This window comes from Leptosomus discolor, chromosome 4, assembly GCF_034619465.1.
Source record: "Leptosomus discolor isolate bLepDis1 chromosome 4, bLepDis1.hap2, whole genome shotgun sequence".
Lineage (NCBI taxonomy): Eukaryota > Metazoa > Chordata > Aves > Leptosomiformes > Leptosomidae > Leptosomus > Leptosomus discolor.
In genome coordinates this window covers 68,807,194-68,819,954 of record NC_141394.1, presented here as the reverse complement: position 1 = coordinate 68,819,954, position 12,761 = coordinate 68,807,194, and the positions used below count along the sequence as shown (strand labels likewise).

General features: G+C 39.0%; 1 protein-coding gene across 2 annotated transcripts in view; it reads right to left on the bottom strand.

Moving 5' to 3' along the window:
* Window positions 1-9,157: 9,157 nt before the first annotated feature.
* The window catches only part of SLC2A9 (solute carrier family 2 member 9), a 106,616-nt gene continuing 103,012 nt past the window's right edge, over window positions 9,158-12,761 (bottom strand). For both annotated transcript variants that reach the window (XM_086463700.1, XM_086463701.1), the window contains one exon: window positions 9,158-9,415. In XM_086463700.1, the coding sequence (XP_086319826.1) occupies window positions 9,158-9,415 (258 nt within the window). The remainder of the gene's footprint in view (window positions 9,416-12,761) is intronic.

The following is a 12,761-nucleotide window of genomic DNA, read 5'->3' as shown; positions in this document are numbered from 1 at the left end:
GACTAGATGACCTGCGAGGGTCCCTTCCAGCTTAGTGCATTCTATGATTCTATGAAATGAAGACACCGCCAAAAACTACAGAATAAAGCAACTCTTGAGTTTCATAAATAGGAAGCATGAAAGGTCACAGAGCAGATTAAGCATTTATTGTGTATTGTCTCAGTAAGCTGTAAGGTTTTTGTCCTTTTAAGTAACTGTTAAAGGACTAAACCAAGCCAGGCTGAGGGAGACGGACTGGATCTCATATCTCCTGCCAGCAGTGACAATGTGTAGGAACTCGGTCCAACCCAATCTGTTTTAAGGAGGGCAGATCGCGTGCTGGTCGAGTTGTATACGTAGGTCAGACAAAATATTATAGATAAATGCCCAGGGCAAATCTGTTCATCGTACTAATTCCTACAGAGCAGTTTCTCAAAACAGAAAGCAAATCGTAGAGGTGGTTTTTCACTCTTCTTAGGTGGCAGCAGTAGTATACTGGTTAACTCCATAATAAATCTATAGGACCACAGAAGGGGAAGACTGGTAATACCTCCTGGATCTGCTGTTTACTGAACAAGAACCCAGTCCTGCTAATTTTTAACCTTTTGACTAGCCCTCATTTGTGTTGGCAATCATCACTTTCACACCGCCGCAAGCATTTATGTGAATATTCAATGCTGTATAAGAGTTTTGAGTGAAATCCTGACCTGTGATGGAAGGGAAGGGTAAAATACCAATTAGCTGCCTTCAGGATACAGCCCACCATTACCCACCTCAGATCCCATCTGCAATTTAATGGTAAAACCTGTCCAGGAACTATGGTCTGGAACTCCAGAGCTGTATGGCTGTTCTGTCATTTTTGTTTTGATCGCGAAGTAAGAGCGACCTAAAAGACATCTCATCATCATGGGGGGCTGGAAAGAGCTTTCCACGGTTGGTCTGGTGGAGCTGTTCATGGTATAATTGATCAAAAGTAGCCATCAAATAGGCACCCATATTCTAATGCTGTGTATGGAAGTATTGTCAACATCTTTCATTTGAAAGAAAATTCCTTCAAATTTTGCCTTCAAAAATCTTACTTTTGAAGTAGTCTTGAGTAACTTGATGACAGTGAAAGCATGTATGAACTGTTACAATTTTCTGTCACATTTCAATTTTTTTTTAAAAAAATTGTCTTAGAGCTGTGAATGATTTTACATTCCAGAGTGATCATCTCTTCAGCACCACCTACAAGCTGCATGCCAACATCACTCTCTTCATTTGGACGCCATTTCTTCAAACAGCTAGTTCGGACTGCAAAGCTGACCCCATTTAGCAGTATAGTTTGAGAATATCTAAGAAACCTGCTTATTAGGCTTTTTAACTTTAAATAATCAAAGCCAGCTATCCTAGTTCATAGAAATTACACAAGCTTGCCAGATAGGTTGATTCTCCTCCTCCTATGGCTGAATTCTTACGATTTTTTTTTTCCTAACACTCATTTCTAATGCTTATTAGCCAAGGCTGTGAGCAATCAATCAGAAGAGGCTGAAACTTATACCATATAACAGCTTTGCAAGATTGAGTTAAGAAAATGTAGCAAAGCTCTCAAAAGAGCAAAGAAAGTTCAGCACACAATTTCCCAGTGATTAACACTACGCATAGTGTTCAATTTTAATCTGAAAAGCTCCTTTGTATGAAGAAAACTTAGGGTTTGGTTGTTTTTTTTTTTGAAACAATTACAAGACTTAGAGTCTGAGTTATTTATTTATTGGGTAGTGCTGGGATTTCCCCACTTCTATTGTATTCTGGGTCAGCTCATAGTGCTTACTGCAACCTGTAAGAATTATGACAGCATGCCTGAGCACTGATCCAGATAGAGTGTCATCCTGTCTCCATAAATTTTCTGTACATCTCAAAAGAAGGTGAAAGAATGATCTAATGGTCAATTATAGGCTACTCAGCTCCTTAGAGAAATTTCTTATCTCCTATTAGCTGTAGCTTTTCCCTTTTTTATTTCTGTGGCCTAATTTAAATTTGAAAGTTATCATAAATTTAAATGAGCCTATAAAAATTCATTCACTCTAGTTTGTGCCAATGAATTCTACAGCTTTAGTTATGCATTTTTGAATTTCTTATTACTTTTAAATTTGTTTTAAATTGCTCGTTGAATAGGTCCTGTGTCATGTATTGTAAAATCAAGCCATCCATCTGTGTTGCATCCTGTTTTCCTCAGCCATATTTCTTTTTAACTTTTTAAAATCTCATTTTCCATTAGAAAACTTAAAATAATTATAACCTGACTCCTCCTATGCACCCTTTTAGAGAGGAGGACCAGACTTGTAAGTACATTTTACTGTGATGTCCTTTGCTATCCCTTTGGCCCTTTGTTTTCTTTGATTACTGTTGCAAAGCCAGTGGTGCTTTTATCATTAGCTCAGAGTCATACCTGAGATGCCTTCCCGTATGTTTTATACTAATTAAATCAAAAGCAGCAATGTCTAAGCCACTTAGACAGTTTCTCAGACATGGGTTTCATCTGTTGGCAGCTGCTCAATCACAAACTCTGAGTCTCTTCCACCTTCGTTGGGGTTGCAGCATTCATGTCCTCTCTAAAGCCTACAAAAGTTTAATAGTGAAGCCATACCTGTCTGCAAGAGGGCCACAGGTTGCACAGCATCATCCTTTCATCCTGCTGAGAGTTGAACCCTCTTTCTGCCTCTTAATACTCTTTCACTTCTCAGTTGGTGAAAATGTCATTTCTAATGACATGCTGGCACACCTCATCCTGGAGGGTGCTGGCATGAGAGGCAAAGCCTGTGGTGGGGGAAGGTGGGGATGGAAGATAGAAAGGAAAGGAGGGGGTGGCAGTGAGACCTCTTTATCAAAAGGCTGAGAGCTTCTGGTGTACAGAATACACCTGAGTTTCACTGGACACTGGAAGAGTATATTTGGTTTAGCTCAGGCTGAGCGCTATGCTAATACATCCTGCTTCTCATGAGTCTTCAAGCCAAGTTTGTTCTCTAGTTGGATGAAAAGAGAATTAATGTTTTTATCAGTGTTTTCCTTTGATACCTCAAAAGAAAACCCAAAAGTTACCATTAAGGATACCTCTTCTATTCATAAATTCCTCTTGAAGCCTATTTAATGAAAGGAAATTGGTTCTCTTACTACATGTTGGCAATTATTTTAGCATCAATGTCCAGAGCTGGAGCTACCCTGAGAAGGATTTCCCCCAGCTTTGCATCAAGGTGATTCCTGTGCTGTGCAAAAGCACGTGAAAATCTCTTGTGGGCTGTTAGTTATTCAGATGATCAGTCTATCACAGCTCAGTGAGTGTATCGATTAGGAGGATAAGGCTTCAGCCAGTCGGTAACAGAATATAAATTGTCTAACCTTGGTTTATTGCAGTGTTGCGTCAAAGCAATATATAATTTCTTCTATTAGTTATTTACCTCACATTTGTTTAACAAAATATAGTTCCATAGAAATTAGAAAAAACACTGTCCTTTTTCCTTTGAGGTAAGTAAATTATATATTATAATACTATCTATATATTAAAATGTTATCTATTTTAATATATATTATAATACACATAAATATAAATAAATTTTATATATATAGAATTTAGGTAAATGTGGTTTTTTTTTTTTTTTTAATACATATATATAAGCGCAGTAGTGTCCACCTAGCAGTTTAGAAAAGTGCAAAAAGAAAAATCTAAGGCTGGCCAAAAGGAGCCTTTCTAGACAACTTTTCCAAACCTAAGATCATGCAAAATTTAGCTAAGTTTGTTAGTGCAAGTATCTGAGCACCATCAGAGTTTAGTTCACAACTTGACATAATATCCACATGGTCCAACTACTTTATGTATGAGAATTAAAGCTGCTGAACGTTTTCCATGGGATAACTTAAAAGTCTCTCTCTATATACATATGCATATATATAGTCTGTAGAGTTTAATTCAAAAGGATGAAAGCATATGAAATTTGGATTTAAGTGATTACCTCTTGAACTTATCTTTGAAAATGTCAGCCTCTAGAGAAAATTGTATTTACCATTTTTATAAGTCTTTGGCATGTTTGCTTTTCCTAAGTAACTATTGCTTTCCTGTTTTCAAATCCAAACTGTAAAAATATTTATAGAATCGGGTGGAACAAGTCAGAAACAAAAAGTGGAACAAATGTAAAGAGGATGAGCATTGCATTTAGCTTGAGTGATTTTTTTTAACTGGGTGAAACAAGAGAAAATGAAACAAAAATCACTCTCTGTGTGGCAGCTTACATGGCAGCAGATACGTTATCTCCTACCCTTACAAGATCATGGTCTTAATGTATTGTGTTTCAGGGGTCTGACAGAGTTCTGTTTTGCTTTTTACCTTTTAAGAATGACCTTAAGACAACCAGCAACTCCAGCAGTCTCATGCTTGGTACTCTTCTTTGGCGTATGAACCAGACTACTACTGCTCCCACTTAAATAAAAAAATCCAACAAATCACTAACCAACCAACCCACCCCCTGCCCCCAAACTCAGAAGAGAAGCAACACATCAGTGCTTTTGCAGCATCTGAATAATTATGTTGTTTTCCCAGACTGAGAAAGCAAGCCATTGGTTTACTATCTAAAGAAGATTAATATGTGCTGTGTTTCCTAAGCTTAGAACTCCTTTACGTATACCATGTCTTTCTTGGGTACATTTGTACGGTTGAAGCCACTGGAGGAGATTTCTGTTGACTTCACTGATCACTGGACAACAGACTTCTGAAAGCTTTTCTATCCGTTTTAAAAATCAAAATCCTAGGTTTAAAAGAATTGGTAGTGCAGCTTTAGCAGGAACATTTTAAGAAAAAGCTCAACCATCCACTGCCTGTGTTTCTCTTGGGTCATGGAAAAAGCAAGGTTAATGCAGCTCATCTTGCAAGGAAGAAGGTTGTAGTGACTCAGGTTATGCACGATTGCTTATTCAGCTGTGATAACTTGATTAGGAGTCCAACTACCAAGCTTTTGTCATGAAATTCACCTTTTCAGAGGGCTCACTCCCAAATAAAATCATTTGCAGAGAGAATTCAGTATGGACCCAAACCTGAATTTTTTGACAGCTTGGATATTTGCATTAACAAATCTTCTTCACAGTTTGGGTGTATATAGTTCAGGTTTTCAGATTATATCTGAACTCTATTTTCTGGAGTCAGGCTGAAAGGAAAAGACCGCAAGCATTTCCTATGAATGTTTTACTCAGGTTTGTTCTCCCAGCTGTGTGAGGTGATGGGAGCTCTAATAGTTTATATGGTGATTTCTGTAAGGAAAAGCACATAGAAAAGAGTCAAAGGGAAGAAAGCAAATTTCAAAGAGTTGGTTTTGCTGTGGTTTTTTTGTCCTTTTTTTTTTTTTTTTTCATTTTACTCTGAAGTTGAAAATTGTCCCATATGGCTGAACTACTCACATCTTCCCCCACTAGAAAGCAGATTCTTGTGGAGTGAAAATTGGATTCAGAACCTGAAGTATGAAATTCAGGTTTTTTATACATATTTCAGAACTCAGATTTGCATATCTTTGTAGCAGAAATAGTCATTTGACTGAATTTCTCATCAGAAAGTAGAGCTTTAGCAACTCAGTCATCCCACTGCAAATGACAACTTTCTGCAAAAAAGCCTCACCACATTCCACAATTCTTATACACAATTACTACTACTAGCCAGTTTTAATCCTTTGCCTCTTACTGATGTCTGTGTTTTTTACTTCTAAAGCCCAATATAAACACATGAAAGAATGAAGCGTGGAATCTGATTTGAGAAGCAAAATGTAAACAATGTTTAAAAACCCATACAGTTTCAGGGGTGATTTTCTTCCCCATAACTCCCAACCACAGAGTTCACAATGACTTGGGTCATCCAGATGTAGGACTGTACAGTTGTGTACTGGGACATACAAAAGCCCAGAGAATTGTACCATCAAACTTGTACAGCTGTAGAGATTCAGATTTACCCAGAACGAAATCCACACAATTTTATTTTAATTCCAAAGGTTTATTTTGCAATCACTGTGCATGGACATAGTTGATCACACACATGTAACCCCATTGCAGTACTCATACAAACACCATCTCGCAGTACCTCATCCCAGTGTCACAGACAGGAAAAGAGAACGTGGCACCACACAACACACACCGACAAACACGCGGGCTGTAGACATTTTGATACATTCAACAAGAAAAAACAAATGAAAAATTGCTGATATTTTCCATTTTGTATTCTCATTGCTGGAGAAGTTATAGCAGCATAACAACGGAAAAAAACCATTATGAACAACTTGAAGAACACCACAGAACTCTTGTTAGGGTCAGAGATAACAAAGTTAATGCAGTACCGGCACATCTGAAGTTTCCTCAGAAATTTCCACAACCCAAGGCAGAGGAAACTGCAGCTACCTTCCCCAGCCAGAGAGCAAAGCACCTGCACACATACATGTCTGGAGACTGGAATTGCTTTTAACCTGTACCGGCTGGCGAGATGTGCGACCACTGTCCCATGGCGTATGCAGCCTGTTGCAGCTCTCTGCAGCCACACAGAAAGTCCCTATCTCAGGCAGGGCAAGAGATGGGCAAATGGGGTTGCAGAAGAGAAAAACACAACCCCTATTTTTAATGCTGTACCAGCCCCTGAGCTGTGATAGGAAATTCTGTTGAGCTATCTCTTTACCAACACATTCAGAGCTGGGATCCAAATGCAACTGTAAGCAACTGCAAGATGATTTTATATGGTTGGAGAAATCCAATACAACTGCTGTATCAGGCCAACATGATATTTTATTGAAGTTATCCAATGGCAACATTATCAACAAGTAATGCCTGTAATATACACTAATGAACAGCACTAAGTGCTAGATTCTCCTAATTCTAATATCAATGGTTTCCAATCTTGCCATCTTGCCATCATACCATGTTAGTAGCCCTAACTGCAAAGTAAGGTAATTCGCAATCTGAATGAGAGGGTCTGAATTTGCCAGTCTCGCCCTGCAGGCAAATGGAAGAATTTCTTTCTGAAATTGTCTGGAGGGGTGGCATTCAAACTCATTTTTTACATAGCCATTCACTCAGCAAGCCTCATGTAACACCTGGAATAGGCAACTAAAGCCACTGAAAGATGACATTCATTTGCAATATATATAGTTTTACAAGTGACTATTAGAAAACATTTTTCTTCAGTTTTCTCCACAGTACTTGATTAGCTTCTATCTATGACTATCAGTTGGTACAATCCTGATTCACTCTGTTTCTTAACAGTAGCACCAATATTATAAATCTGATTTTTCATTCTTAATTCTCTTGCTCATATATATTTTCATTTTCTTACTTGCTGCTGTACCTCTATTTCAGTAAAAGAGCATAAATTCTGGCATAAAGGCTCAGATCAATTTTTCTTCTATTACCCAGTAGTGAAATTGCCCTATTAGGTCAGCTTACAATGTGTGCAGTAAATATGTCACATATAAATAAATCACAGTATAAAACCATATACATAATTTAGTAGTAATAGCTGAACATTGGATCTCTGATTTTAATTTACAGTGTGCTTTGCAGTGTAGAACAAAACAATAAACAGCTTATCACCCAGAGAAATCTGAAAAGAAAAGAAATATTGGAAACCAATTCTCTACTGTATATATATATATGAATATAAATATTATTCCATATTTCTATATTTGGAACGCATATATTCATATGGGTATGTATGTTTACATATATATGAATATATATATAATTTTTTTACCCAAAATGCTCCAAATGTATGAACTTCTGGATTAGTAAATATAACTGGTGGAAGCAGCTGGCTCTACCTACATGCTGCACTTGCTTATTGTGCCTTACTCCTAACTGAGAACAGCTCTAAGACTTACCGACTTTTCATACAAACAGCTAGCTATTTAATTTAAAAGTGCTTATTACCCCCTCAGCATCCAGGTACCCAGAAGGATCAAGAAAAATTATTATCAAAACTAAAAACTGGAAAGATGGTGTTCATAGAAAAAAAACATGGAAGGAAATGGATCACCTAACCACCGATAGCCTGCTGAGTCTTTCTATCATGAAATTAAGCAGACTCTGAGCACAGTTTTACAAAGCACTAAATAGCTTAGAATCTTATAAATGTGAACTAGGCCTGGACCTTCAGAATCTAATGCCCAAACGAAAATTAGCGTTTAAGTAAGAAATAGGCACCCAAATTCCTCTGGAGAGATCTGAGTGTTAAGAAATGACACTTATTGGGTCTCAGGGAAATTTTGGCTTCTAAGACTTGTTTTAAAACGAACTTGAATAGAAAAGCTAAAAAACAATCAAAAAACCCCAACCCTTGGAACACTTGGTTTTGATTTTTTTTTAACGCTATACCCTACATGTACCATCAGAGTTCTCTCACTTCATCATGAGGTTTAGTTTTCTTTTCATATTAAAGCTTCTATAGTTATTCTTAAAAAATAAAAATAAAAAAATATATATCCACAGAAATGCAGTGCCAGCAAACCCAGAAACTAGAGGCAACTCTATTACTAGTCCATCAGGATTTGCAAGAGAGACAAGGAAACCCATCAGGACCCGGAGCTCCCCATTTTTGGGAAGGTTCAGACAAAGCAACTGAAAGTCAAAATAGCTGGAAAAGGCACAGGAGGTCAGGGGAATGTCATGAGTCTCCTTTCAAGTCCTCAGTTTTCATGTGCAACTTGATTGACATATTGGGAAACGTGGAGAAATGCGAGCCGGTACTATTTCAGGTTCTCTTGCATTGATTTCTAGTAGACCCCTGGTGGGATCTCTTCCCCTTTCCCTGCCTCCCCCCTGCTCCTCTTCCTCCCCCCCCGATGAGGGCACGCACAGCTCCCCCTGCGTGAACAGGGGTGCTCAGCCAGCTGCTGCCCACAACCCCGGCTCCCCACTGCTACTTCACTTCCCCAAGTCTATACTCCCCACCCCACTCACCACAACAGGTGCCCAAGAAAACTCTGGCTGTTTTATTTAATCACCCGTCTCTCATTTCCTCAACCATCACCCTAACTGCTAACAAATTCACCCATACTCACTTAAAACATACTCAAGGAGGAAGCAGTTCATGCTGTCACACAAAAAATACAAGTCGTGCACTGCTATAAACGTACTGAATGAAAAGAGCATGTTTCCCCCCATCCTCCGAAAGAGCATCCTGGGTTTACACAATCCCTTTTTTGCTTTCCCCATTGTTCACCGAAGATGTGAAGTTTGATTCTTGTTCTGCACTTGATTTCCTCTCCTCTGGGTAGTGGTTCATTTCTTGCATTTCTAAAGATACTTTATTCCTTTTTGCAAATGCCTGGCTGATCTCATGAAATGTCTTATTTTTTGTTTCAGGCAGGACAAAAAACAGGTAGGTAGCTCCCGTAAAGCAGATGGCAGCAAACACTAGGAAGCAGTAGGTCTGTAAACCACCCTGCGAATAGAAAAAAAAGGAGATGGTCATTAAAAGGGACAAAATTCAGAAGAAAAGCGACATCCGGAATGGTTTGAAAGAAAAAATGGGTGGTACAGAGCAATTTTTAGCGAAGTACAGTAAATCCTGGCATTCATTGCAAGTCAGAGTGCTTACAAGTTCATAAAAATGCCTGAATTGTTACTTCTCCCAACACTGCCTGCAGCCCCCGACAGAAAAGCAGGTTCCTGGCAGAGGAGTGCAGATTGGCAATCTGGGCGACGCTGGGAGACACCAGACTGAGCTCAGGCACCGCGGGTGCGAGGAGAGCAGGTGGCAGCAGGGCTCCTGCGACGTGCACGGCTTCACTGAGCCTTGCGCTGCCGCCGTATTTCTGGAAACGAGGCAGATGTTCCACCAGGTTGTTCTGCACGCTGCCTCACAATTTCTAGCTACAAAAAAAGAGGCATGCTTTTGCAATACCGTGCACAACATATGGGAAACCTGCCATAGCCAGGGCCATCTGCATCACAGTAGTTACAAGCTTTGAGACTGGCAAAATAAACAAGGGAAAAAACCCAAATGGCAGACATTTGTATCATTTCTAAGGTTACAGGAACCTAAGCAGGAAAAAGTCCGTAAAACGCACTTCTTTCACGCTAGAAACTAGTGCAAGAATTAACCGAAAATGACAGGCCATATTTGAATGCTTTGGACTTTACTTCACTAAAAAAAAAAAAAAGTATAGACACAAATAAGTTAATTTATAAACTGATTATAAAGGCTCCAACCAACAAGTAGAAGTTGTGCTTCACTGAAATGGCAAGTATTTTTTGCCTGGTGATTATTACATCATTTAATGGCTTTCAGTTACATTTCAATAGTACAGTTTTGAAAAACATTTGATAACTACAATATTGCTAGCTGCACTTTGTTGAACTAGGAAAAGGTTTGGTATCGTGGCTCCAGTAAAGCCACTGACAGCCTTTGAGGAAACCTCCCTTCCTCCTCTATTGATTTACCTCACTCTGTCCCCCAAAATCAAACATCCAGTGAATCCATATTTTTAACTCGTTTGATATTAACAAGGCTGAATTAAACCAAAAGGGGTATCTCCAGCTCCAAAAATAAGGCAACCTTACTGTGGTGCCTTGCATGAGGTCATGAAGAGGGAATGAGAAGAGAAGCAGACACCTCACACATCACCCCAGGTGCTGCAAGGCAGAGGTTACCCCAGGGAAAATCACTCAGGACGGAGGAAGCAGACATGGCTTCCTATACACACATATTTACAATCACCATTAAAGGTATGTATCTACAACAATTAAGACAGAGATAGACAATGATGTAACCCTGACTTCCCACATTTTTCTAGTACACCCCCATTGTCGTTAGTTGTACCAGTCCTACACTGCTGGCTGGTTAAGCTCCCTGCTTTGGGGGCTCAGGGTGTACACAATTCCTAGGACTATTTTTATGTTTCACTTGCTCAGTATACATCATATATGGTGTGGAAGAAGAATGTGAATTTGTGTGTGGAACAAGAAAAAGAAAAAACCCTTTTCTGCAGCTGCTTTTTAACACCATGGCTGATTGCTAGTTCAATGTTTTCTGTGGATAATTCATTACTTAGTTCAGACCTACAATTCCTGTCTGTAATAGGAAAAACTGGAAAAGGCATCCTCTGATATTGACTATGGACTCTTGAGATCATCAATGCTTTTTTTGTTAAATCCTAGAAGCACAACCTCCTGAGCAACCTGACAAACCCAAGCCGCAGAGCGCAGGTGATGGGGGCGGGGGGGAATATTCTGGCATGGGAACAGATGTGACTTTCAAGCTCATACACTGTAGGCAGAAGCAAACGGATTTAGTAGACAGGAAAAAGTAACTTCGCAGTGCCTCATAAATCATCCTGTCAAGTTAATAATTCAGATTTTGCATCTGGATCTTCTGCATTTGAAATTGTTATTCAGCCGAATGGTAGAGCTCCGATTTGGAATCATATTTTCCCCTTTTTAAAAATCTTCACTGAACTAAATCTTCTCTGTGATGAAAATGAACCATTAATGCCTAGTATGAACAAGCCCAGCGATCAGATGCCACAACTTATCTGCATCTCTTGATGGTGCAACCACAACTTTGTCCCACCTTTCTTATTCCTGTTTATTTCTTTGTTGTCCATGATCTAAATCAGTGTTTATTATCTTCTTTGATTCATCTCTCCTTAAACCTTTTCTAATTGAACTGAACATCCTCATGACTGCACATTTTATTTGAAATTATTTTACATAATGCATTTACATTCACTGGTAATAAACTTCCTTAATTTCTGCAGATCCCTTTAGAAGTAGCCCCCAAGGATCTCCAACTGAAGTTCCACAGAGAATATAAAAACTAAATGTGGACCAAGACTTTGCACACCTTGTGTTCAGCAGGATTAGCACAAAGGAACCCTAATTCCCAGACAGGAACAGTGCAGGGTGATCACAAAATGCCCTTTTCTCACCAGCTAGTTTTCAGCCACAATATTCCCTTAAAGCTGGTTATTACGTTACACACAGAGGGGAGACAAACACTCATATTCATAAACCTTTTGTAACTATTCAGAGTTCAACTCCTATCACTGAAACCTGCATTTGGCACAGAACGTCATCAGTGAATTAAATTACTTTTTATAAGCATGAAACCTTCTACCTGCACCACACACTGATAAAGGACATAACTACAGGATCCCAAATCCCAAATCCTAACTAAATAGAAACCCTTAGGGGGACATGGGTGGGATACAGCTCAGCCTAGATGTTTAATTAATTTTTATCTGTTTCTAATGTATTCTGAATTGCCTGGTGCTGGAGTGAAGATCTGAGGAGTGGAACAATTAATAGATTGGCCACAGCATATCTGTGGCCATCAAGGGATCCAGAAGGTAGGATAATGTGCTGGGAAAAGGGTAAATGCTGAGTTACTGAATGACTGCTACTACAGAAAAGGTACTGACAGACAGATCTGACAGGAAAATGGATCTGTGTCTTTGTCCATGAAATTACTATATGTTCTGTGTATTAATTATGAGATATTACGTTATTTATATTATGCCCATGAAGCCTGTATCTCTCATTTACTCTTTGACACGTGCAATCTCCAAATCCATAGTCTCTCTTTGTTATTTTAGTCCCTCCAAGTTGCTAGAGACAAGACATCTATAGAGACTGCAGCTGCCACTCTAGAACTAAAACCCCAGAGTTTTGCTTATCTTGGGCTGGAGTGGGAGTAAAAAACTGAGGAAGAACTTCAGTTAAAGTCTTCGAAGGCAAAGCTCAGATACACCGCAACTCTGTGCATTCGGACCAACAGACATGGTCTC